We start from the raw sequence: 26192 nt of genomic DNA, 5'->3' as shown, positions 1-26192 counted from the left end.
CTGTTCAGTTTGGAGCTGCGTGCAAGGTAGAGCATTTCCCTTATACTAAAGTTTAGGAGTTGTTTTTTTAGTTTTAATTGATTTTTTTGTGTGTTTTGAACACTAACTGTATCAGATTCATTATTCCCTGGTATTGTATGAAGAAGGAATAAATAAGCAATTAAAACACTGTTTGTTTTTACAATGTTTTACATTATGCATGTACTGATGTGTTAACCAAAAATCATATCATCATTTAAAATGCACTTTTTAAATATTCGTTTGTAATTATGTACTACTTTTAGTGTCTGTTAATTTCTTTCATTTTTTTCAATCTCTGTGTGCAAAAGCTTAATTTTCTCTCCTCAGACTTTGCCTGATTTCATTAAATTCCCGTGTGCTGACATCTTTCCACAATTTCTTAAACTGAGTGCTGTGTGAGGAGATTTACTATGGAACAAGATGGCCAGCGGGAAGCTGTTGAGGATAGGGAAGCACACTAATGTGATTGAAGGTCAGACAGGCCTTCCAGTCACTGGCACAGTACAAAAGTGGTGCTTGGTTGTAGCTGAGGTGTTTGTAATTCAAGTGATGAAGAAGTGAATCATTTCTTGAAAGGCCTTGGTTTAAGTGACTGTGGTATTTATGTGTATGGATCTCTTTTAGACGTTTGTAATTTGCTGTGTGATGCACATTGTTGTTAAACAAATGAACTTATTGCTTCCAGCAGTGTCTAATGGATGTAGTTTGGACTTTGGGTTGCATTCTATAGGTGTTCATGTTTAAAATATTTCCTGCTCTTTTGTCCAAAAAGCACTTTAGTTCTTTTGATAAAATAATTTTTTTTAATTTATTTTTTTATATGACTAGCTCCAGAACTAGGATGTCTACCTAAGGATTGCGAGCGCCTAGTGCCTATTGAGGGAGCTATCTCAAATTATGATGCACCCACCCCCTTGCTTTACTGCTGGTTATTGTTCCAGAAACTTTTGGAAAGGCCCAATTTTCTTTTTCTAAAAGCTGGCCATCAATCAACTGTTGAATGACAACATTTCCAAAGGTAATTGTTAAGATTTTTGTGCTTTTATTTACTTCAAGATTTAACTATGTTTTATTGGGATAATACTGTGCATAGCTTGCTAAGTAAGGACAAACTTGTGTTTGTTGCAAAATTAAATAAGTCTTTTACATTTAACGAGCCAGTAACATGATGCAGACCGACAAAAATACATTTTGATACTTTTATTTTGCTGCAGGGCGGAAAATTTTAAAAAGAATGCTAAAATGGGTGTTATTTTTTTTTATATTTAAGGGAAGCAATGTATATACTGTAACACACTGTTCTCTCCTATTAGAAATGAGGACCTCCAACAGTTCGGTGGCATCTTTTTGATTTTCATGTTTTATAATTTGCATTGCTGCCTGTGGCACCTGGTCCATATGTACATAATGGCAGTAAGATTAAGATAAAACAAATGTTAGACATGGGCTTATAAGATGGGGATGGAATGAAATTTGCTCAATTTTCATTGCATCTTGTTGCAGAATTATTATTTTAAAAAGCGTCAATTTACTCTACAGGAAGCATTCTGATAATTATGAAGTCTGATGGCCTTCCATTAGTAATTTTGAGTGTTTTTGGAAACCCACTGTCATGAGTTGGATGTTTAGCTTCGCCAGTTCTTCAAAATATTTGCCTAATGAGTTGTTAATTACACAATATGTTGATTTAGTTGCTTTTAGGTCAAATGTTAGGAGTCCACTTCAGTCTGTGTTTATAGTCTGTCCTTTGCACTGAACCCAGCTGTAGTGCTGTTAGACAGCCAGGGCATCACATATCCAAAACTGAATGGAATTAGAAAAATAATCTGATTAGCAGCTAAACCTTATCATGTCCCAAGTCTTTCTATCTCAACTCACAGGCACCCCCCTTTCTAACTCCTAATTCTTTAACCACTTCATAAAAAAGTGATAATTTATTCACTTATTTTCTAAAGCTTTAGTCTAACCCTGAGATTGCAGTTACTTTAGTCTAAAACTGTCTTAGAGCCATTTTTACGTACAATTTGGGCCAGATATGGTCACACACTAGCAGTATGTTTAAGTCTTGTGCGGTAGTAGCCACATAAACTTAGCATATACTCGCACGGAAAGCAAACAAGTATTTGGCAGACAAGTGGAGTGATGATTGTTTGATGTGAATAATGCATGGTCAGGGTTGCTTGTGTTGTTCTTGGACAAAGACAAAAGGAAGTTCGTCATAGCACAACTGTTTCCCCTCTCTGCTGTTTCTTTATTTGTCTTTATATCATATCTGCTCTAGAAAGTCAAATCTTCATTTACTGACCTCATACACTGCCTTTATTTATTTTTCTCTCTAAAAAAACTAATTAAATATTCTAGACACACATTTAATTAATGTGGCATCAGCATTGTTTATCTTCAAAATTTTAATATTTAATCTGTTCATGTATGTTGGAAGGTCCTTGTGAAAATGAAAATAGACTCATCTTTCTGGTTATTGAAATGATATTGTTGTCAATACAGTAATGAGAGATGCAGCAGTCATTTAGACAGAGATCAGAATCAGCCATTTTCCCCTTGATAAACTCTGATTGGTGATTGGTAAAATCAAAATCAAATTGCCTACTGAAATAATTAAATTATTTTCTTATGAAACAGATGAAAACCAAGAGCTTTATCAGTTTTTGATCTATTAACACATCAACCAACATCAGGTACTTTTATTCACTTTTGTAGTTTATTTTAAAAATTGTAGAAATAAATGCTTTTTTGCTTGAAGTTACCAGACAAATGTCTCTCTCTCTCTCTCTCTCTCTCTCTCTCTCTCTCTCTCTCTCTCTCTCTCTCTCTATATATATATATATATATATATATATATATATATATATATATATAATACACAACTGCTTCACTTCTTAAGTGATACATTGACTGTGATAAACTGTATGTCTTTTTTGTGGTTTCTCTTGCCACACCCTTGCCCTAATACTGTTTCACATGTAGAATCATAAAATCTTTTCAATCACATGAAGAGAATCAGTTTAACAACCTAAAGTTGGTTAAATAATCTGAAAATCCAACAGATCATTGTCCGATTCTTAAGAAATTAATGATTTGCTGAGAAACAATATCTATATCTACCCATCTCCAAAGGGTTATTACTAAGCCATTTCTAAGGCGTGGAGACTCCAACATGAGGCATTGCGAGTTATTATCTACAGATGGAGAAACCATGGGGAACTTTTCCAGAAGAGCACATCAGTGACTTTTCCAGGATAACAAAAGAACCCAGAACATTCTCTAAAGCTCTGCAGACCTCATTGTCTGAATTTAAGGTCAGTGTTCATGATTCAATGGTAGGAAAAAGGACTGGGCAAAAAATGCATCCATGGAAGGGTTCTAAGGTGAAAATGAATGCTGACAAAGAATAAATCAATTTCCAAACCCCCCCCCCCCCCCCCTCCCCCCCAAAAAAAACAAAAAAAAAAAACAACTTAATGGTTCCCAAGACATTTGGGATATATCCTGTGGACCGATGAGACACTTTTTGGAAGGCATGCGTCCTTTACATCTGGCGTGAAACTAAGCCAAATCCTTTAGAAAGGGTTTGATATTTCCTCCAGGTATCTTTGGCTGGTATTAAAATGTGTTTGTTGAGCTGAAACATTTAAGTGTGACAAAGTAAAAACAGGAGAAATCTGTAAGGGAGCACATACTTTTCACAAGACTTAAAATGAAGATATTTTTTATTTGTCATATACTGTTGGAAATCAGAACTGCTTTGTGTTATAAAAGGATTGGCATTACCAGGTAAGACCTTAAACAAAACCAAAAATCAATAAAGGCTGGAAAAGTCTGATCATTACATTTTTAGCCATAATTAAAGTATAGTTAGCGCTTCTAAGCAATCTCAGGGACATCATTTGAGCCTGACACCACTGCTTGTACCCAGAGGAAGCAGCTGTTCAGTTTGTATCAACCCAGATGGAGAGGAGAAAGCAAACAGGCTTTTCCTGATGGCTACCTTCCCTGCATTCCTGGCCAACAATAACACCATTGGCACACGTAATGACAAGGAGCAGAGAGAGGCGAGCCAGAGGCCATATTATTGGTCAGGTTATTAGGTTTATCTGGACATCTACAAATGGCTATGGCCTTGAGTAAACATGAGATTTTCCAAAGCATCACTCTTCTCAAAACATAATTAACAATGAAGCCACAACACGTATGTGTAAGCAGACATTACACAAGCTTTAGTACCTCAGCAGCATTGTGTTGCTGGAATCTCAGGAATTTTGTTTTGGGAGGAATACATTCAGCTTTCAGACCAATTTAGTGGAGGTCTGACCCTGTATTAAACAGGCTCTCAGCCATAGCTCCTCTGGGGAAGATGTGTTGCGTTAAAAAAGGGTATAGATGTAGGAAAAAGCTCACTCCCAGGATGCAGATGATGCAGTGAAGGGCCTTGACGTGGCAGTGAGACTGGCATAATTCATCCCGCGCGCGCTGACATTAGGTGCCTAAATAACTCCACTCAGCACTCTTCCTTGGGTCTAAAAGATTACAAACATCACAAATTATGGATAAATCATCTCGCAGCAAACCAGCACTTCAATAATGTATTTTTAAAGGATTAATTATGAATACCGACGGAGGGTAATGGTATGTCCCTGTGTGGAGCTTGACCTCGAGCGTCTCCGCGGCCGTCAGAAGAAAGATTGCTCTCGCATCTGTGATGTTGCTGAAACAGCGCTGGTGTTCCCAGAAAATTACATTTAAAGAAATGTTAAAAGATAAAAATAATTAATGAACTCCACTGTTACTGAGTCCCACACAAAGGACACCAATCTTTGTACTTTGTGTGTTTGTGTGTGTGTGTGTGTTAATGTTAGGATGATCTGATCTGAGAATGTGAGATTGGTTGTTGGGTTTGATGTGTTTTCAGACAAGGATGGCTTAGGAAATCTTCATTGCATTTTAATGTTTGCGATGATATCTGCAAACCTTTTAAATCGGCTTCTGACAATTACACTTCCATCAATTTTAATTCCTCCGTCCCATGAATATCTATCGAACTCCCACTTTATATCATCTGTATCTCTCTGGCAGATGCAACCACCACACAGACGCACACCACTGTCCAATTAGCCAAGCATAATTTTTGCTATCTAAATGACCACATGAATCTTTCTGTCTGTCCACGCGCAGTTAATGATAATGATACTTGCACACATTCTCCCGCCAGTGTGCGTGCAATTTGTATTGTGCCTCTGTAAGTGCAAATCTATTTTTGTGTGCCTGCATGAGCTAATATGTCTTAACACATAGCTTAAGCAGACACTCGGCCGTTTCCAAACCTACAACCAAGTGACAGATCATTAGACAGTAGCACTGAGCATGGCTCTAATTTACTCTGAAGCCGGTAGATCATCCCCTGTTGCTGCATCTGACCTTCCCATTCCTGCAGTAATTGTTTGTAGGAAGGTTATTTTTAATGCTTGTCACTGACTGTCATGAATAGGGTTCTGCTAAAGCCTTGGAGCATTTAGGCAATGACAGCGAGGGGCTTAGTGAGGTAAAGGAGTAATAGCATTTATAGGAGAGCTGTTGACTGGTTGGTGAGCAGAGAATGTAGGCTATTCTGGTGAAGTATGTGGCTTAAACAAATTTGCTTCATTTGATAAAGCTGAGCCAGAAAATGAGATAAAATTGATTTTTATTATACATACATTTATCTTATGTTGTTAGTCTTTTGCATTTGTTAAAAAAAAATCCCTTTTTCCAAATGCTCTACAATATACATAGATCAATCAGCAGCATCAAAGTATAGCATGGTTGAGGTTATAAATCTTATACATTTTCTATTATACCTTCATGGCCCTTTTTGTTAGATGCCAGAAAAGCAGCCCAGTTTTCTCTAGCTGTAGAACCGTACTTTAACTGTAATATGCAATTGCCTTCCACTGCACTTTAATTTAAATAGGTTCTTTCCAAACTTTATTTATTCATTTTATAGTAATAGCTACCTGTATATCATGCTCACAATTCTGCCTATAGTAATAGCCATCTGTACATATATTCATAGTGCATGTAAACTCTGTTATAATAACAACCATCTGTATATTATGCTATTGTACATATCTGTAAAACCCTATTCATAGTAATATCCACCTGTATATTATATTCGGTACATATCCAGCTGTAAATTTAGTTCACAATACTGGTTATCTATATATTATACTCATAGGACAAATCGATCAGTAAAATTCTGTTTATAATAGTATCCATCTCTATATTTATTCAGTAATAACCCATGTCCTGTACTTATGGAACCATTGTTTATCCTGCACTTGCTGCTATTGCACTTCTGGTTAGACCTAAACTGCATTTCGTTGCCTTGTACCTGTACCTGTGTAATGACAATAAAGTTGAATCTAATCTAATCTAATGCATGTAGTTACGTCGTTTTGTGCGCATAAAAAAGATGGCATCATGAGAAAAAAACATGATGTAGAAAGTTTGAAGCAACAACTCTAGGAGGGCTGGGTGATATGGACCAAAAATATCTCGATATTTTTAGGCTGAATGCCGATATATTTGTTTCAATATGCTTTTCTTTTCATAAAGTAAATATAAAAAGGCATCTCTGAAGCAAAGCTTTATCCCAAATGTCTCACAGGCACATTATTTAACACGCAGCTGCTAAATACAGGAATACATAAAAGTAAAATTATTACGCAGCATCGACAATCTCGATATAAACAACATAGTCTCCTCTAACCCTAACCCTAGTCTCATGTTATTTTTAAAATCTCAATATATTGCCCAGACCTAAATTCTTGACATTGATACGCAGGTTAAAGCTTGGGCACCAACAATGAAAGCCCCCACCTCAAGGTAGGGGGTGTGTACTTTTTGTTGTTGTTGTTAAGCCTGGATTTCAGTCCTATAGAAAATTTGTGGGAAGAGCTAAAAAGGTGCGCACGAGTAAGACAGCATCTGGAAAATGATTTGTTTGGAGAGGAAAAGGTGAACACTGAGTTCTTTGTGGTGCCAACTGTGAAGCACCCTGATACAATCAATATGTGGAGCAGCTTCTCATGCTTCATTACAAATCTGCTGAAAGCACTGCCATGAATGAAGAGTGAAAATATCCAGAGAAAATTTAGTGATGATCTGCCTGGTGGAGCGGCATGCTTTAAGGCAGGCAAGGTGGGAAAAGTTGCTGAAAGGTCTTAAAATTGATATTTTGGCACCACTGCCATGAAATGAATGAAGGGAGAAATAATCCAGCAGTAATCAGACACCTTCAGTCAGGGTTTGGACCAGAACGTAATATTCCTCACGCCAGTTGCAGGGGATGTAGCTCCTTACTTTATACAGAGACTAAAGGAAAGCAACCGTAGTGTACATCTTTACCAGCTATTAAATTCATGTAAAAACGTCTGATAAAGTGAAACATTCACACTTCTGAAAAAAGGGATGATTTTAGCTAATAATGTATAATGAAAAGAATTGACTACACATTTAATCATACGCCCCCAGTGGCGGTGACCCCGCTTTGAAGACCTCCAGTATAGAGATTATAACTAGACAAATCAAGACATTATTTTGCACCGGTAGTAGTAATAGTTCCTTTTCTGTTTCAGACAAAAGTTCTTAGAGCATGTTATGCAATTTTATTTTGCATTTTTGTGACTATCATGACGCCATGAGAACTCAAGGTTATCGTACATTGAGAATCTCCCTCTTTCCACGGCCAAGTCTACATGTATTTTCACATTGTGTCTAATTTCAACTAACAAAATGATCACAATATAATAAAAGATCAATTGTTAGCTCTTCAATAGTCCAATTTTATTAAAGTTCATAAATATAATGAGCACCTCACTTTGCACATTGTGGTTCCTCACAAGATGGATAAAGGCTATAAAGCTATATAAAGTCATACTTGACTTCTTTCAGTGGACGGCGGCAGGGTAAAAAATGTTAAATGACTCCCATACTGCGCAAAATGCTCCTACCTTAACAAAAAATGATTGCACAGGGGGTAGGAATCTATGAGCCACTTTATCAAGGGGCATTGGGAGCAATTTAAGAAGCATTATTTTCCACTGTACATTACTTGTTAGGATTCAGCAAGTCCTGGTAACATGATTTATGTGAATGTTTGGAGTCATTTATTTAAAAAAGATATAGATAAGAGATGGATTATTAGGTCATTTGTCGTGCAACGCAGAAGCTGTAAATTGAGAATTCCATTGATTGTTAGCTTTATTTATTAACCACTCTTAATTTTCTATGCTGGTAACATGACAAATGTAAGTATATAGGCTGCCTCACAACTGATTCGTTGGGATAGAAACAGATCAGTTTTGTTTGAAATTTCCTCTGGCTTCAGCCTAGGGGTTTAGTGTTCATTACCTACAATAGATAGGTATTTTAAATTAAGTCAATGAAAGGTGAGATTCCCCTAGGTGTAAAGGCAGCGACAATCAAAGTAGAGAGAGCCCGCATGGGAGCTTTTACTTAATGCCGCATTTGTTTTGTTCTTTTCTCCAATCACTCCCTGTACATGATCCTAAACCAGTCATTGTTTATACCGTGGTTGTGTTATCAGTTCAGCTTTAAAAACAGAGTTTTTTTTATCTCTTTTTTAATGTGATTTCTCTCCGTTTATCTACCCAGAGGGAGTGTGTGAGATCTGGTTGACGAGTGAAGACACGGGTGCTTATGGCAGAGACATAGGGACAGACCTGCCTACCTTGCTGTGGAGGCTGGTGGAGGAGATTCCTGAAGGAGCCATGCTGAGGCTGGGTATGACCAACCCGCCCTATATCCTGGAACATCTGGAGGTATGCGAAGCACACTTAGATGCACAGACACACACAGTCTCATTGTCGTTGCTTTACAGGACGCTGCATCCAGGTGCTTTGTTTTCATAATCATAACCGTCGCTGTCATCTAGCTATTTTTAAACCTGACCCAGGTCGCCATAGTATCGTTAACGATCTGCATGATGGTTAATTTCATAGTTTCATCATAATCCTCACATTGTAATTGTAATGTGATTTATGGCTCCATCATCAAAAATAATGATGCATTTTTTTTCCATATTAAACTAAAATACATAGGCTTAGAGGAACATTTCCTCCACACCCATTTCCATTCCACCCCCCAGTCTCAAATGCTTTCTTCCTTTGCTTTGCCTAGATTTAATAAACTAAATGGCCGTCTATTCTGCTTACCAAGCAGTTTAGCTCCCGCCTTCTCTCTGCTCATTAGTTCATTTTCTCCCTCTCTAATGAGTCAATTAAAGACCATTGTGTATTCTGCAGCCACTCCAATTCTATCAGTCATTATTGTCTTTTCTAATGGAACAATGGACATTGTTTACCACACCTTTTTCCAGTTCTTTTGACTTTCTGCATCTCAATGAAAGATGCAGTATTTACAATTTTATTTTTCTAATTTTTGGCATGCCATCTGTCTAGAAATAATTGGGTAACAATTTATTAATGTTATCACAGATTTTCACCATATGCCGACTTTGCATATACAGTATTCATTGTGGTTGAGCCATTACACACTGTTTTAGGTTGTTTAATGTTTAATAAATAACCCTCGATCTGTTAGGTATTGCCTGGTGAATATCAGCCCAAACAGCTGATATAAGGACAATAGTTGAAGGAATGATGCGAGCAGTGATGTTCTTTTAACAGAAAACTTTGCACACATTTAGAAGAAGGAGTGACAACTTCTCTTCAAAAATAACAGAAATAAAATTAACATCCAGAAAACACCATCATATATTGTTGATTGCCTGTATTAACAATTTGATTCAATCAATAAATCTCTTCTACTAGTGAAACTTTACTGAACTACTGATTAAGGAAATATGAACACACAAAAGGACAAAATAAAAATAGTTGAAAACCATCATGAGAATGTTTCAGTGAATCCAGGTTCACTGCAAAACCAAGTTGGAGAACTAAAGGTCATCTTAAAGAAAGTGGAATTAGGGTTAAATTAGCTTAACTAATTTAGAACAACATTTGCAACGTGTTCAACCCATTCACAATGCAACTTCAGGTTTGATAAAACATTATTTTAAGGAAATAAAATTTTAAAGAATGGTAAAAATAAATAGAACAAAAACCCATAACCTTTAGGACACTTGATTTTCATTAATGTAATTATCTCTCCTGGAAATAATTAAGAATCAAATTATAACTTAAAGGGACCCCCGGTTAGTTGTAACAGTGGACTTTATTTGAGTAATGTCTATTTTAGATGTAAAAACAATTAAGTAAAAATACTGTAAGCTGTTTAGTTTTTATAAAGTTAAATAAAATATTGTTACACGGACGTTGTGAGAGCAGTTTCTTAGAGAGTGACTCTTCAACAGTCTCACAGTTCTTGTGGCTTCAGCCTTTAAGGCCGCTACATACGCTACGAGAAACAAGACATTTGTTCTCACTCCCGCAGCGAATGGCGTCATTTTGTTCTTACAGCCTTGTCTTTGAGAGTCTCCCTGCTTGTTCTCGACACGTCTGGCCAGAACTTTTTTTTCAAGGAGTGTCTGACTACTGTCCGGTGATTGGACAGGATTTAGATGGCCGTGTTTAGGTTTGAGAAGCGAAATGTCTCGCACATCTCTGGAACTGCAGTCGCTCAGTCTCACAGTTCAACTCTGGTCGTTGAAGTGGTTGAACACGCTAATTCCGCTCACTTACGCCAATAACTCTATAAATTATTTAAGCGGGGCAGTCCCACCATCGTACACTGCAAAAAGGGAACTAAAAGTTAAATTTCTTCAAATTGTTGTGTTTTTCCTTACTCTGAGAATTTGCACATGCGTGTTTTTCCTTAATTTGAAGGGTAATAAGACTATTTGCCACTAGAATGAGCATTTTTACCCCTATAATAAAATAATTACATATCTTGCACTTGCAATAAGATGATGGCGATGAGTTGTTCCTATTTTAAGTGAAAAAATATATATCCTTTGGCAAATAGTCTTATTTACCTGCTCAAAACAAGGAAAAAATACACTAATTTCAAGAAAATTTTACTTGCTTTTAGTTCCCTTTTTGCAGTGTAGCACCGCACGTCCCCAATGTTCGCAGTCTTTACAAATAGCAGCAGAGCAACCCGTGAGCTATTGCGTGTCTGCTTCTCAACTTTAAGCTGTCCGCGTGCTCGGCTCTCTGTGCCCCCTTCCCCCGTCCTCTTGGCTGACTCCCCAACGGGGGGATATTTAATCCTAAAAACACATCCCTAGTGGAGATGGGACATCTTTCTCAGGATTTCAACACTGTGTGAAGCTGCCCAGGAGGCATAATGCGAGAAATAGCTGTTGCTGGTAAAATAATCACAAATTAAATTGAAGAGTGGTTGGAATTGTTTATTTTTTTAAAGACAGTAAGTCACAGAAATCATTATATGTTTTAATGTGGTTTTAAGGAACCAGTAACACCGCCTCTGCTCGTGTTAGTCTTCTATGGTCCATGTTGTGCCACCAAAACATAAGCAACACTTCAGTAGGAATAGTTTGCTGAATGTATCCTATAGGCCTTACTGGAGAGGCACACAGTTTATGGCAAAAAAAAAAAAATCACCTGATTCTTAAAAAAGCTTGAAAACATCAGTTGCTTTGGTTAAAAAAGCTCCTGTAACCTTTGTCTTAATGAAAGCTTTCGCCTTTGCAGAAAAGGTTGATTTCTAGATTCCTTGAAGCTACGGGCAGCAATTTAAGAATTGCTCTCAGCAGTGAAAATGCTCAGAACAAGAAGTGCAAATATCATTCCCAACAGAGATTATTTCTGTCCTTGTATCTCGGGTTCATTTTAGTTGTAAAGTCCTGCAATGAGATCATTAATGAGGTTGCAAATGTCAGCGAGGACAGTAAGATGTTATTTAGGAGAAATCTTGCTATGCTGTGGGGGTTAGGGTTAGGGTTAACCCTAACCCTATTTTGAAGTAATATTTCTTTCCTTGGCATGATTCTGGTGCTGAAAATATCTACAATAGTTGTATGTATTTTCCTCACTATTATAGTGCTTCACAATGAAATGTTGTCCTGGGAGCCGTAGCCTCAGTGCCAGCTCAGCGTTTCTTTAGAGGTGCGAGATAATCATCAAGAAACTGGGCTCTGCTCATGCATGGGACATATGTAGTTGAATTCGATTTCCTATCCAGAGCTTTTAGGCTTGCGATGCCAGTCTCACCTGTGGAAAACTTTACTGAAAAAGTAGAAAGATAAAAACACCTAAAGGTGGGCAGGAACAACAGCTGGAACAAATATAGGGCAATTGTAACCAATACAGACAGATGTGTTTTAGTCAAGTTCACAACAGCTAACTTAAGTTGAAGAATCAAGGAGGATTGAGATCATAGATAAAGGGAATGAGGGCAGAAATTTATAAAAGAAGAAAAACAGAGGGATGAAGGCCCGGGGTAAGGAAGGGTATAAAATAAGTGCTGTGGGAAGCAGCAATGGAGGTTCTAATTAACCAGGGGTTAATGGAGGTGTCTAATTGTCCCCCTCATGTATAGGTAGGCTTTCTGCTTGGCTACATTACAATTAAAAAACCATCCTCCTAATGATAGGGAATAACAATTAACTGATAATTAGAAATATACTTGGGTGCCACACTCACTCACTCTGTGTGGATGTATGTTAAGAATCATTTCATATGCTATCAGCTCTTTTATTGTTAACTTCTATGCAATGAATTGAATTATATCTTCTTTCTTTTTTTTGCTTTAATTCCTCAGTCAATTAACCTACATAAAGAAAGATAAGAATGGTCTTCCTTAAGTTGTCATTTTCCTTTGTTGCTCCTGTCCCCTATTTACCCTTTCTCCCTTCCCTCCTCCCATACTCTCATTTTCTGCTAGCTCTAGTTATTTTATTGTACAAATTGTTTAATCCTATACCATGTTATTAAAGTATATAGTCATTGGGTATGCACAACTTAAAAGACATAACTTTTAGCTTTCTTTGTACTTAGTTTTACATTTAAATTATTTTCTTCCCTTTAAGAAGACAATCATAGCCTTTTAGCTTCCCCTTTTTTATCTAACTTTTTATGATAATAGTGGTAATATAAATGCTGTGATGAGGGCCAGTGCTCAGAAGTATATTTATCCATCATCTTTAAGTAAGGCCAAATAATACCCTGCAGTCTTTCCTTTTTTACAGAAGACCAGCACTTATATAAGATCATCAAACTGAATGGCTGTGATTGAAGCTGAAAAGGCCAAGTAACTTCACCACTAGCCTGCTAAAGATCACCCTCTCGCTCACATTCAGATCAACACTTCTGTGCTGTCTCCTTCTGTCACACAAGAGCACTTTTTTTTTTTTACTTGTCTGCAGCCTGTTTTTCTTGACAGATGTCTGCAGCCTCATAGCACCATTTGTTGATTGGAGCAGTTAAAGGCCCAATCGCCTCTCATGGGCCACTTCTCACTGACATTTTAGTTGATTGCATTGTGCTGTCAGGAGTTCCTTTTTGAGTAGCTACATAGGAAAAAAAAATCTGTCATTTTCTGATATTTTTTCTCCTCTCAGCTATATACTTTTGAGCTTCAATTTCTGTCAGTCTCCACTTACGTTTCTCTATAAAAAGGTGCATGGTTATGAACGTAACTGTACTAATGTGAACTTGTGTATCCATGACTGAAAATATCATGTAAGCAAGAGCAGTAAATAATGAGAAGAAATATGATGATCAGCTATAATAATATGATCACCTCCCAGATAATGGACATCAATTTTCACCAGGGCAACCACCACTTGTCAAGGGACTGACAAGGAACATTTTGGAGAGAGTTGAGGTCTGCAGTACCAGGAACAAAAAATATATAGTGATAGAGGCCCGTTTGAGACCTTGAAAATGTATAATGTAGCCAGGCTCAGATAAAAGTAGTACAACATACATTTGCACCTGGCATTAAATCCACCTTGAATCATTAGAGCTCAGTTGCCTGTTTTACATGCTAATAAATGCAGAGCCATATTATATAATGAACTGTCACCGTCACCAACAGCAATTCTCCTGATGTTTTTTTTTTTAAATCCTAAAAACATTACTGTAACATCAATATACTAATATTCTGAAATCAACGTGTTTCAGATTAACCTGTTATTTAGGTTTAAAGAAACTATGACGTAGACTAAAAGTGATAATAAGAGAGATGAAAGCAAGAATAATTAAAGTTATAGTTGGTAATGTTGGAGTTCATGGGGAGGAGGAGACACGGAGGGGGGCATGAGCAGGACGAGACATGAAGGCATCTGATTGGTTCTTTACTTTTGGACCGAATGGCAGGGATTGATCAGGGTTTTTACAGGCATGCAGCTCTTGCAAGGGTCTGAATTTCTAGTTCCTTTTTCTGAATACATAATGTATTGACTGCTGTCAGGATGGAAGGACCATTTCACCCAGTGTAACAAAAACTGTTTCTGAACAGGATTACTAACTATAGCATTATGGTGTGTCCTTTCACAGAAGTTGGTGTTAGCACAAAGAGACAGATATTTACCCCCAAAATAGTGTTACAGACTGCGTTACTATGTTACAGACATAGCAGCGGCATGCTATGGAATTTACTGCAGACTGAGCCGAGGAAAATGGGCGGGGGTGTTAAGGAAGCTATAATTAAAACGTTTCGGGTCCAGCCATGGTGTTACAGAAGACATGGTCTGGCTGCGCAGCAGAGGCTATAGGTAGTCTAGGAAGAAACATCCTAAAAGTGTTTTTCTGTGTTTGTTGGCACCTTTACTTAACTCTGACCGTGTGTGATCAGCTCACCCATGACTTGTGTTGGTGCAAGCTCTTAACAGGATCCTCGTTTTCCACCCAAAGTGGTTTCAATGTTGTGTGAAGGCTTTTTTTTTGGGAGCAATTACAACATTTTGATCTTCCCAGTGAAGTGTTCTTTGGTGGAGCGACAATGTAAATCTCATACACGTACTATATATCAGGGAGTTTGTCAAGCTTCATTTGCAAACAGATGGGTAAATGTCCTCATTCCTTTGTTTTCTATACCTGCTTAATCCATGCAGGGCCATGGAGAGACACTCTGTATAGGTAGCTTAGCCTGGTTTAGATTTTAGCCATGGGCCATCTGGCTCCAAAGCAGCCATCCTAAAAAGTACTCCACCATTCATTGTCTAATATTTATATCTAATAATTCATGAAAGGTGTAACTATTACACTGTTAAAAAAATTAACTTGTTGCTACTGAATAGAATGGAATTATTAGTGTTATTTGCAAAGCCCTAGGATTTTAAACTTAAACTGAATGGTGCATGTAAATGCTGCTACATGCTCACCCTGTCAAGCGTGGTCTATAAAAACCTGTTGGCAATGGCAAACAACCAATAAAATACTAATTATAAATCATTAATAAATTAACATATAAACTTTGATTATGAACATGGCTCTTTTGGAGTTTCTCCTGTCCAGCAACAGGGCTTGGCCCATTGCATAAAGGGAACTTAAAATAAGTAACAATTTCTTGAAATGGGTGTATTTATCCTTGATTTGAGCTGCAAGTTTAAATGATCTCCCAATGGAATAAGAATTTTACCCTTAAAATAGGAACGACTGATCCCCACCGTCTTATGTCATGTACATTATATCTAATTATTTTATTTTAGGGGTCAAAATAATTATTTCATTGGCAGATCATCTTATTTACCTGCTCAAATCAAGGACAAATACACTGATTTCAAGAAAACTTTACTTACTTTTAGTTCCCTTTTTGCAGATCTGCATCAATGTTTCTATAGCACAAAGAAATTGGTTCCCTCTCACCACACTTTGCTGGGACTGAGGGCGGGCTTATGTCTCCATCTCCATGTTTAAATCTCCCAGGTCAGTTTCTCTTTTATTTAATTTATTTCAGACAAAAAACAACAACAATATAATTATTAACACTTATTAATTACCAACATTATTAATAAAATGAGATTAATGTTAAAATTACATTATCCTGCTCTTCTAATTACTTTATTGTCCGTAACATATTGAATATAGGTCCATACAAAGCAGCCACATCCACAATTACTTAATAAAATTACATTTACAGATGCGTTTATAAAAACATTCCTAAGTACGATTGGATGACAATAGTCATCCAATAATCTACTTCAGCTCCTCCTCTCCAGGTGGTTCCCACAGAAGGTTTTTCAGATGTTTCTGTGTGAAAAGCCCCTCCATATGTTAGGCCACTAGGTTTCACAAAGGTTGATAATCTACCAACCTTTGGACACACGCACGCACACACATGCATGCACGCACACACATGCACGCACACACACACACTTTCTCTCATCCTTCAGAGAGTAAACTAAATTATCAGTAGTTTACAATCTAACCTCCAGCTGCAAACCCTGGCATATTCACAATCTTGTTTAATGTTTGGTGATTTAGGAGTACTTCCTATTTACTTTACTAATCTTTTCCTGCTGAAAGTAAACCTGGATATGCAATCAATATTTAAAGGGAAATTACAAAATTGGATGTTTGTCGCTTTGCCACCACACAGTTAAAAAAAAACAAAAACCAGCATATTTAGCTCTGTGTGACATTCAAATGCTACGCATTTACACATTTTCTTCTAGATTTGATCTGCACCACAGGAGGTGCTGCAGTTCTTCTGTATCCTCCAGGGTAAATAAATTGAAACACAACGTGTTTGAAATGTGTAATCATTTTTTTTTGTCTGCTGCAACCTCAATTACAACACTGTTCTGCAAATGTTTTATAATATCCTTCTGTCTTCTGGTTCCCCGATGTAAACCCTGTTACTATGTGACGGTTAATATTTATGGCTCTGAAAATCAACATTCAGTTTAGACAAGTAGAAGTCATTACTCTCCTAAGATTATGCTCCATGGATTTGAATAAATCAAAGATGCCTTGTGTAACATGTTCTAGAAATAATTTGTTTAGCATCTCCACATACAGGCTATTCTTTAATTTGTGATGTTGGCGTCTCATTGATCTTATGCTGACATGTAACTGTTAAAGGTTTTATATCATACCTTGTTTAAAGCCTTCCATACTTAACTATAGGCATATATATGATGAAATATTGGCTTTGGCACTATGAAGTAGGGCTGGGTAAAATGGCCAAAAAGCAATATTGCGATATATTGAGCAGCTCACCTTGATAACAATAAATGGACAATAACACAAATCCACCCACCCCGGGCTACTTCACAGCCATTTATATTGATGGTATATTACTAAAGATTGAGTAATAATAATTAAAATTCTACATTGGTAATTCCATTAAGATGTACACACTTACTGGTTGCCAGGTACAGCCAGTGCCCAAAAAACTGCGCTCACATCCATCTGTTGAGCTGGATAGCCTTAACTCTGTTTGCGCCTTTGTCAGTAATAATTACAACAAGGGCCTCTTCCTTGATGTCCCATGCAGACAGCATCGTGCTTAAACCATCTCCAAGGTATTGGCTGGAAAATATGCCGTCTTGCTCTGGTTTCCATTTGTTATTGATGTAATGTACAGTCAGACTAATGTACGGATCCATCACCTGACCAGAGATCAGTTGTGGCTGCAATGTATTTAACAGCTGCTCCTCTTCCTCGAGCAGCTCTACCGTCGCCGCTGCTTAAACATTTAAAATTTCCTCCATCTTCTCAACCTCCTCGTCTCTTTTGCTTCTTGTTTCACTGTGGAAGGGGTGGAGTCATGTGACTACAGACTGTACTTGCATAGCGCATAGCCTACATATACCTATGAAAATGACTTTTTCTTTTATTTCTTTTTTTAAATACCGGAAATACCGACATGGGCAAAATTGGTTATAGTCAAAGATTTTGGTGTCGGTAAATTTTCGGTTTATCGCTCAGGCCTACTTTGAAATATTCATTAGTTATGAAATATTAGTTGTTTTCTGGTGCTGTTTTTCCAACCCGGAAGAAGCCGCTTGCCCTCACTGCATTTCTGCCTCCCCCCATGAGGGGTCGCCCTGGAGGTTAAAGATTGATTGCAATGCGGTATCAAAAAAGAGAGTTACTGTGCAGATTAGGTGCAAAAAGGGTCGCTTCGTCTCAACTTTTAGCAGAAATGATTGCGCTCTGCCTCACATTACTTTTTCATTGGGTGTGTTATTTACTGGGCAGGGGCGGTCAAGGTAGTTGCTTCCTGGAGGAGGTAGGTAATCAAAGCTCTATGTAGGCCAGTAACGAACAACTAGTTTTCCAGAATGAGAAGGGGCGGCTGCTGAGAGAGCAGCTTTTACGTAGATTATTTAGACATGCATAGATCAAGCAGAAATGCCACATTGTGCATGATTGATTTTGATGAAGGAATAGTATAATAACACTTAAAAGCTCACAAAAAGTTGATTTTGCACGATATAGACCCTTGTAAGAAATTTGACTTACTGCTTTTGTATTTTGAGGTATGTTTTTATCCTGTTTGTACAGTAACCATTTTAATACTAATTTATTTTTACTGTTCATTTGGATCAAAAATATCACTCAAGCTTCTTTTTGTAGCTTTACATATCAGCTCTCCTTTAGAGAGATTCTAAATATTTTACTTGCAGGTATAATTTAAATATTTACATCAAGCATACAGTTGAATATAATCAATAAGACCATGCATTTTTAAAGATGCTAGTATGAGTATTGAGAAAAGAGTTTGTCCTCTATTGAGTCTGTTTGGGAGAAAATATGTAGAAATGTTTTAGCTACTCCAGTATTCTTTCTGATTCATATATTTATATGAGCTGAAGATCCAAAGATGAAAGGAATTGATGTGGATTTGTCTAAATAAAACAAAGTAAGTTAGGGAGGACTGAAGGCTAAAAATATATGATACACATGATACTTTGATACAGTGTATTCAAGATATATCGCACAGACCCATAAGAATATTATAAAGTATGCATTCAATATAAAGCATGGATTTTTTTTTACCTTGTTTTGTGGTGTTTAACAGCTTAGTGAAAATATTTTAAGTAAATCCTATTAGCGTATTTTTTTTACATTAACAATTGATCAGAGACATGTTCATTTCCTTTTATATATCCACTAGAAATTTTTTTTTTTTTTTTTTGAAAAAAATAAAATAAAATGCTAAACAATTGTCAAAAAAGCGCTTTTGCTTAGTTCAAGGTTTTCAAGTATTTCATTTGTCAAACAGAGAGAGAAAAACAAACTCTAACGGAACTTTCTCCTGACAATTTTCTTGAAATTTGATGCTGGTGACTTAGAGAATACCTATTAATTTTACTGAGTTTGGAAACTTCTTAATAATTGTTTTATATCAGCGTGTTTATATCACTGCAACTTGCAAACACCTGTGCTCAATAAAATTTTACTGTCAGGATGTGCCAAGTCTCTGATATTAGACAAATTTATTTAAGAGATGGTAGATTACAGCCTACTCTGAAAAGGCACATACTGAGAAGGGCATTTTTTTTAATACCACTGAAAACATTAAATGTAATTGCCTGGCCATTTGAAGAGGGACTAGTTTTTGTTGCTCCCAGATTTAATATTTTGAAAATATTGGTTATGGTTGTTCCTCTCTTTTTTGTGGTTTTATGGTTATGGAACACTTTAAATATCCAGCAAGGAGCCTTTTAAGACGTCATATCAAAAAGACATCATCTCCTATAGGAATCAAAAGAAAGAGTATAAGCAATGTGGAGTTAAATCAACCTTTAAAAAAATACACCAAAATGTAATCTCCTTCTTATGTTTCTCTTTTTTTTTTATCTTACAACCACATTCACACTCGTGCAGCAGCCTGATTTCTGTCACCAATCAAGCTCCATTTTCCAACCAAATTAATTCTTTCTAATTTGGAGCTTCCTGCGGTCAACCCCCTGTGGCGCTGCCACTGAGCTGTGTCTGTGTGTGGGTTCCTGTGCACATATGCTTTAGTGTCTTCATACGAAGGAGAGACCGTTCAACAATAGATCTTAATTGAGAAAATGGACTGCAATCAGCATATTCTTGTAGGGAATCATTAAATCATTCCTTCCTCCCCTCTCTTTTCCCCCCTCTTCTTTTTTTTTTTTTTTTTTTTTTTTTTTTTTTTTTTTTTTTTTTTTTTTTTTTTTTTTTTTGTAGTGATTAGCATGATGATGATACCATCTTGATTATGTCCGTCACCAAAAAAAAAAATCCCCCCCCCAAAAAAAAAACACACATCTGTGGTCTCTTAAGCTGTTGCAGAGAGGAAATAATTTGAGCACAAGAAAAACAAAAGATAAAAGTAAAAAAAAAAAATGTAATACTTAAAAGTGTAATAGCTAAGACAAAAAAATTAAACTGCTCAGGCTGTGTTTTTGTTGCCTGTTCTGGTTTCATTGACGGCTTTTTATCCATCTGGAGACATTTACTTTTACTGGATTTATAATCAAATAAAGACTGTTGGTTTCCCTTTAAGTACAATTAAAGATCCAGACTTTCTAGCTTGAAAAATACCAAATTAAGTAGAATTTTTTTGTGACCTAAAAGTTTTCTCTTGTCATTTTATATCAGCTCAGCTGCTTTTTTTCCTCAGACATGGTGCCTTCATTTTATTTAGCTTAAATCACGTAAAGGATCTTAAACTCTATCATGCTTGCCTTAATCTCATCAATGAGAGTAAAAACTGATTGAGGATTATTTCTATAGATAAAAGAGTTTTTTTAATGTCTTTTTTTTAATCTTAAATTTTAATGTTTTTCACTCAGTAACTCTGCCGCTGTTTTCTTTTAAAAGAAACTGCAGAACAAAGCGTACCATGATCATTTGTATAACTTTTAGTAAAAACACTTAGATACCTCAGGGCCCGAAATCTTCAGTGAGTTAATTATAGACTTTATGTATTTTTCTTTTTCTTCTTCTTCATATTGACACGGGGACCTGCACGTCTCGGTAGCAGCTATCAGCTTTTCTGATACAAAGGGTCTCTGCAGGAACAACCTTGACTCCTGGGACTTTGCATCTACTGGGGGCACAACAAATTCCCACTGCTGCTTCTCTTTTAGCAACATGAAAAAGAGAAATGAGAAACTGAAAGCATTATTGAAGGTCTGCAGGGGAAAAGATTGTACAAAGAAGCAGGAATGTTAATGGAGCCTTCATTTTATTCAATGAGCCAACAGAGAGATTTGGATTCTTTCTCCTCGAGTGAGTCTTGATTAACTTGTATAAAAATATTTCAGGTTCTGTTTCTGGGCTCAGTTTATTGGCTTTTGGGGATCACTTGGTACCAATGTTCACCTCTTGGCCTCCACAACTGCAATACTCTTGTTTCTGCTTCAGTACTGAAGAAAGATTAGTGCATGAGGAAGCTTCTTGAAATGAATGTTAGTAACTTCTGATGTTTTTCTATAAAGCTTTCTCTCATTTTCAGGTATGCTCTTTAAAAACTCATGAAAAAAAATCTAAATTATGTTAGCTTTATTATTTGCTATACTTGGAACTGTAAAAAGTTTATAATTTTACATCGAGCAGTTTTTATTTCCTTACATTTTTTAACCCGCCTTCACTATTCAGAATTGATTTGACCATTTTTTACTGTTTCTTGTCACATTTTTTTTGTCCTGGTTTTCTGCCAAGATTACTTTTAATATTGATATTTTTTTATTAATCTCTCTCTAAACCAGGCTGTTAAATGGTATTGAGTGAAGATGTCTTTTCATGCATTGTGAGCTGTTTTCAACAAAGACCTCCAATTGGGCTTTTATGTCTGGGTGGTTTAAATATGTTGTAGGGGGCAGTGACTGGCGTAGCTGTGGAGTGGCGTTAATATTTTTGTTAGCTAACCATTTTAGATGCTGTTTCAATGTGTTTTGGGTCAATGTCAAATGTAAAACATCCAATGTTGCCCAAGACCGAGGTTTTTTTTGCAGATTGTTTGATGTCGTTGGTCTTAATGTAGTCTTCTTTTTCCGTAATGCCGTTTTCTTGCCGTTTTGTTTTTTTGTGGGATTCTTCACTGTGTGAAACATGTTGTATTTTTCAAGGGATTCACGATTAGTTGTAACAATATACTGTATTTAAGAAAGATCTGATTTAGATGGAAAAACAATGCAGTAAAAATACTTTTTTTTACTGCAAGTTGAGTTTTTATACATTTAAATACAATTTTGTCACACAGATGTCACCATGTTGTTTATGCTGCATTGCATTCTGGATGAATGACCCATCCTGGGTCATCATAATAATAATAATAATAATAATAATAATAATAATATGATGATGATGATGATGATGATGATGATGATGACACGTACTGCTTTTAAGACTGTGTGATCCTGGCAAATAGTGCTCTGTGTCCAGTGTCAGGATCTGATAGATCTGGTCTTCGGTCCGTTAACACCTGTTTAGTGGCTGGTCTTCAGTCCAATGTTGGGTCCATGGTTTCACATTCGCGATTTCGCTTGCAAGGAAGTAGTGGGGGGCTTTATGTGCTTTATGGATAAAAAAATAGTTGTCACGTCAGTAGGTTTTAGCTTGCGAGGGTAACACCCCACCAGTTGTCGTGAATTTCGTTGGTAAAAATGACTGAAAGTCCTCCTTTTTTCATGCGGGAAACGATGAAGACTCACCTCATTATTTCTGTTGTTGTTTTGTTTTTAAATTACAGCCATTGGTGATACTGTGTGACATTGTCTAAATTTTTACCAGTCAAACGCAATACAATAAACAACTCTGATAACTCTGTAGGTTCCAGTCTAGTAGGACCTAACTGCTTCGTTAACCCAGCATGCATTGCGCAGGTGAAAAAATGGCAACCTTCATGGGTGAAAAATATAACTAAGGATATACAATTTTTTTTAAAGTAAATATTAGTTTTTACGTATGACAAACAGCAATTTTTTTAAGTTAATAGAAAAATTAAAACATATTTAGGCCAATGCCTTCAACTAATCGTGGAACCCTTACATACTACTTAAAAGTACGCCTGTGGTTGTGAGTAACCAAAATGTGAAGCCACGGGTCCCTAGCTCTTTGGTTTTAGCCATGACTTGCCACAAGCTAACTGTAGACCACCTGCTGAATTGATGGAAACAGTTGTTTTGAAGTTATCACGGCAATCCGGCTGCTTTGGAGACTTTTTGGAATCCTGTAGAATATTGACCTTTCCTTTAGACTCTACCAATTAGCTACAAGGATACATTGTTTTGTACATTTTTCATAAAGTGTAAGACAAAGAAATTGTTTCTTTTTCTGCTGATATTTATGGCACATTAGGGTGCCATAACTTTTTATCTTTTCCTTCCTGAGAAAACATACTGGCAATGTTAAAATATTGAATTAAAAGAGCCTGGTCACACACTATGACCAATAAAAATCACAAACAAAGCAAAAAATATATGATAATTTTCAAATAAAACAAAATACACATAGCGTTCATCCTGTAGTGTTAACCTTTTCCTTTTTGAGCCTGGAAGACACCAGGGACGATCAGCAGACAAACATTGTTGTGCCATCTGCCGGCAGTACCGTGGAAATATTAGAAAGCAAGACTATTGACCCAGTTACTGTATGAGGCAGTAGACCATCCTACAATTCCTCGCAATAAAGCGACAGCCTGTTGTGGTCGAGGACCAACCCGCATTAGTAGGGTTACTTAACCTTTTTGCACATCCGCTGGTCGTTACTAGCTCGCTCCGCTACATCGCTTCTCCTTGTTTCCTCATTGCGCGAATGTGCAATATCGTATTTTCAGTCATGTGGACTTTCCACAAAAGTGTTTCATTTACTAACAATTAGAGCAAGAACAAAGTGTAAAACATAAAAAAAATACAATAAGCCAACAGGGTGCAATAATTTAACCTGAAAACCTTTGTATGCAACCAGAGTGAGATATTGGCGTAGAAATTCCTAAAGTCGTGTAGAACATAACTTGGCCTCTTTAAATCTAAATCTACAAGGAGTATGAATAATTTGAGGTTTAAGTGTATATGCTATGTAAAACACAGTCCTTTAGATTGCTAAAAAACTTTATTTTTTCAGGCTCCTTTCGGAGCCTGAAATGTTTTTTGTTCTTTGAAGCTTAAACTCACAAATGAGTTTGACTCGGACTCGTACAGGGGAACATTCAGGGAAGTATTTTAGCAGCTTTTTAGCCTCTCTTTCTGTTTATTAATGACTTTCTCATTTTTCTTTCCATGTGTCTCTCCCCTTCCCTACGTACCCCATCAGGAGATGGCAAAGATTCTGAATCATCCGCGTGTTTATGCCTTCCTTCATGTTCCTGTGCAGTCGGCCTCAGACAGTGTCCTGATGGACATGAAGAGAGAGTACTGCATTGATGACTTCAGAAGAGTTGTGGACTTCCTCAAAGAAAGGTAAGGCCTGACATAGACCACTGAGTTACTAACGTTTTTTTTAGTTTTCCAAACTATGCATAGAAATAGATCACAGATATACATTTAAATTAACTGCTTTGCTTTAGATGTGTTTTACTAAATTGCTTTATATACATGCATTTTGCTTTGAGCTGAGCAGGTTATGCTGAAGTTGTGCTAAAACTAAGTTTTATTTTACATATTTTCCTCCACTTTGTGGAAGATGGAAAGTGATGGATGATAATTGAACTGTAATTCTTTTAGTCACTTGCTGGGAAGTTTTGAATGTGTCTTGCAAGGACAAATTTCCATGTTTCTTTGTGCAACAAACCATCTGGTGCTTTCTGTCAGTGCTAAGTTGGCCATCCTCACAATGGTGTTATTTTGGAAAATGAAAACAGTTTGTCTATCTAAAAAGCAAGTAAGGTTTGAAACTGCTGTATATTTTCTAAAATTCACACCTTTTGAGCTATGAAGCTTTAATTCTCTCACCAAATTATGTGAGCTGCTCTTGAAATCAGAATTTTGAATTGCTATAAAAAGTCTAGAGATGACTGCAGGATTGTTTAGCTCCGACATGCTGTTCTTCTTGTTAAAAGAAAAAGCTGCACAGTAAAAAAAATAAACACATTGTACATTATAGTAAATTTACGCATTACTGATATGAAAAAAACACAGCGCTGATCTTGGCCTAATGTGCAAGGTTTATCTTATCTTTTGAAAATAAATAATCTGTAATGATGTTAATTATGGTAGTACACAGTGGAGTGTTAAATAAACAAGTGATGCTTTAACTATACGTTTTAAATGGATTGACATTAAATATGTTTGTGTCACATTTCCACCTTAAATCTGTTGGTATCACAAGATTCAGAGACATCTGTATGTTAAGTAATTCTACAGGAAAGCATGCCATTGTTTAGTGCCAGGTTGTAATCACATTATTCCTGGAATTAAAGAGTAAAAAGCATGTGGTAGATGAGTTTACTACATTGTATAGACTGTAAACGAGTTTGAAGAAAATCAGACCCTAAAAAACATGTACAGGGCCTCACAAAAGTATTCAACTCCTTGGCGTTTGTTGCCTCACAACCTGGAATTAAATTTGATTGTGAGTTTGCACTGTTTCATTTGCAGTATATTCCTCTCTGTGAGCTCACTACATCGAGCCACTGGGATTTTTGTCAATTCCTGAAGGTAAAACTGCTCCAGCTCCTTCATGCTGGATGGTTTTCACCTTAGAACAGTGATCTTCAAGCATAACCACAGATTCTCAATTGGATTGATGTCTGGACTTTGACTAGGCCATTCCACAACATTTAAATGTTTCTCCTTAAACCACTTGAGTTTTTCTTAGTTTTTGTTTGTTTTCCTGGTATATCCTTTTTATTAAAAGATTATGGTTTTGATGGTGCTCTGTTGATATTTTTTAGAACCCCACCCTGACTTGTACTTTGTCACAACTTTGTCCCTGACTTGTTGGAGAGCCCCTTGGGCTTCATGGTGCGATGCTTCTTGCTTAGCGGTGCTGCAGCTTCTGGGACCTTATGCTGGCAGATCATGTGACACTTAGATTTGACACAGGTAGACTTAGATGAACTCATTTCTCTTTTGACTTCATCAAGTTAGACAATTTATTGCAGATTCATCACATTCGTCATGATTAAAAAACATTTAAGTTGCAGTTTGGAATTTCACAAAATAGGCGAAAAAGCCTAAGGGGTTAATTAATACTTTTGAAAGGCTCAGTAGTTTCATATTCATGATGTCAGAATCTGGAGGTTCTTGAGATACTTGTTTCAGCATGTTTAATAGCTGAAAAAAGAGCCAATGTTATGCT

At 36.6% G+C, this 26192-nt stretch overlaps 1 protein-coding gene across 1 annotated transcript in view; it reads left to right on the top strand.

Annotated features, from left to right (window-relative positions):
* Positions 1–26192, top strand: part of cdkal1 (CDK5 regulatory subunit associated protein 1-like 1) — a 277368-nt gene that overhangs the window by 137136 nt on the left and 114040 nt on the right. The window contains exons 9-10 of the mRNA XM_036130742.1: positions 8692–8858; positions 24207–24352. Of these exons, the coding sequence (XP_035986635.1) occupies positions 8692–8858; positions 24207–24352 (313 nt within the window). The remainder of the gene's footprint in view (positions 1–8691; positions 8859–24206; positions 24353–26192) is intronic.

The sequence above is a fragment of the Fundulus heteroclitus genome, chromosome 3 (genome assembly GCF_011125445.2).
Source record: "Fundulus heteroclitus isolate FHET01 chromosome 3, MU-UCD_Fhet_4.1, whole genome shotgun sequence".
Lineage (NCBI taxonomy): Eukaryota > Metazoa > Chordata > Actinopteri > Cyprinodontiformes > Fundulidae > Fundulus > Fundulus heteroclitus.
This window is presented reverse-complemented; position numbering and strand designations above follow the sequence as displayed.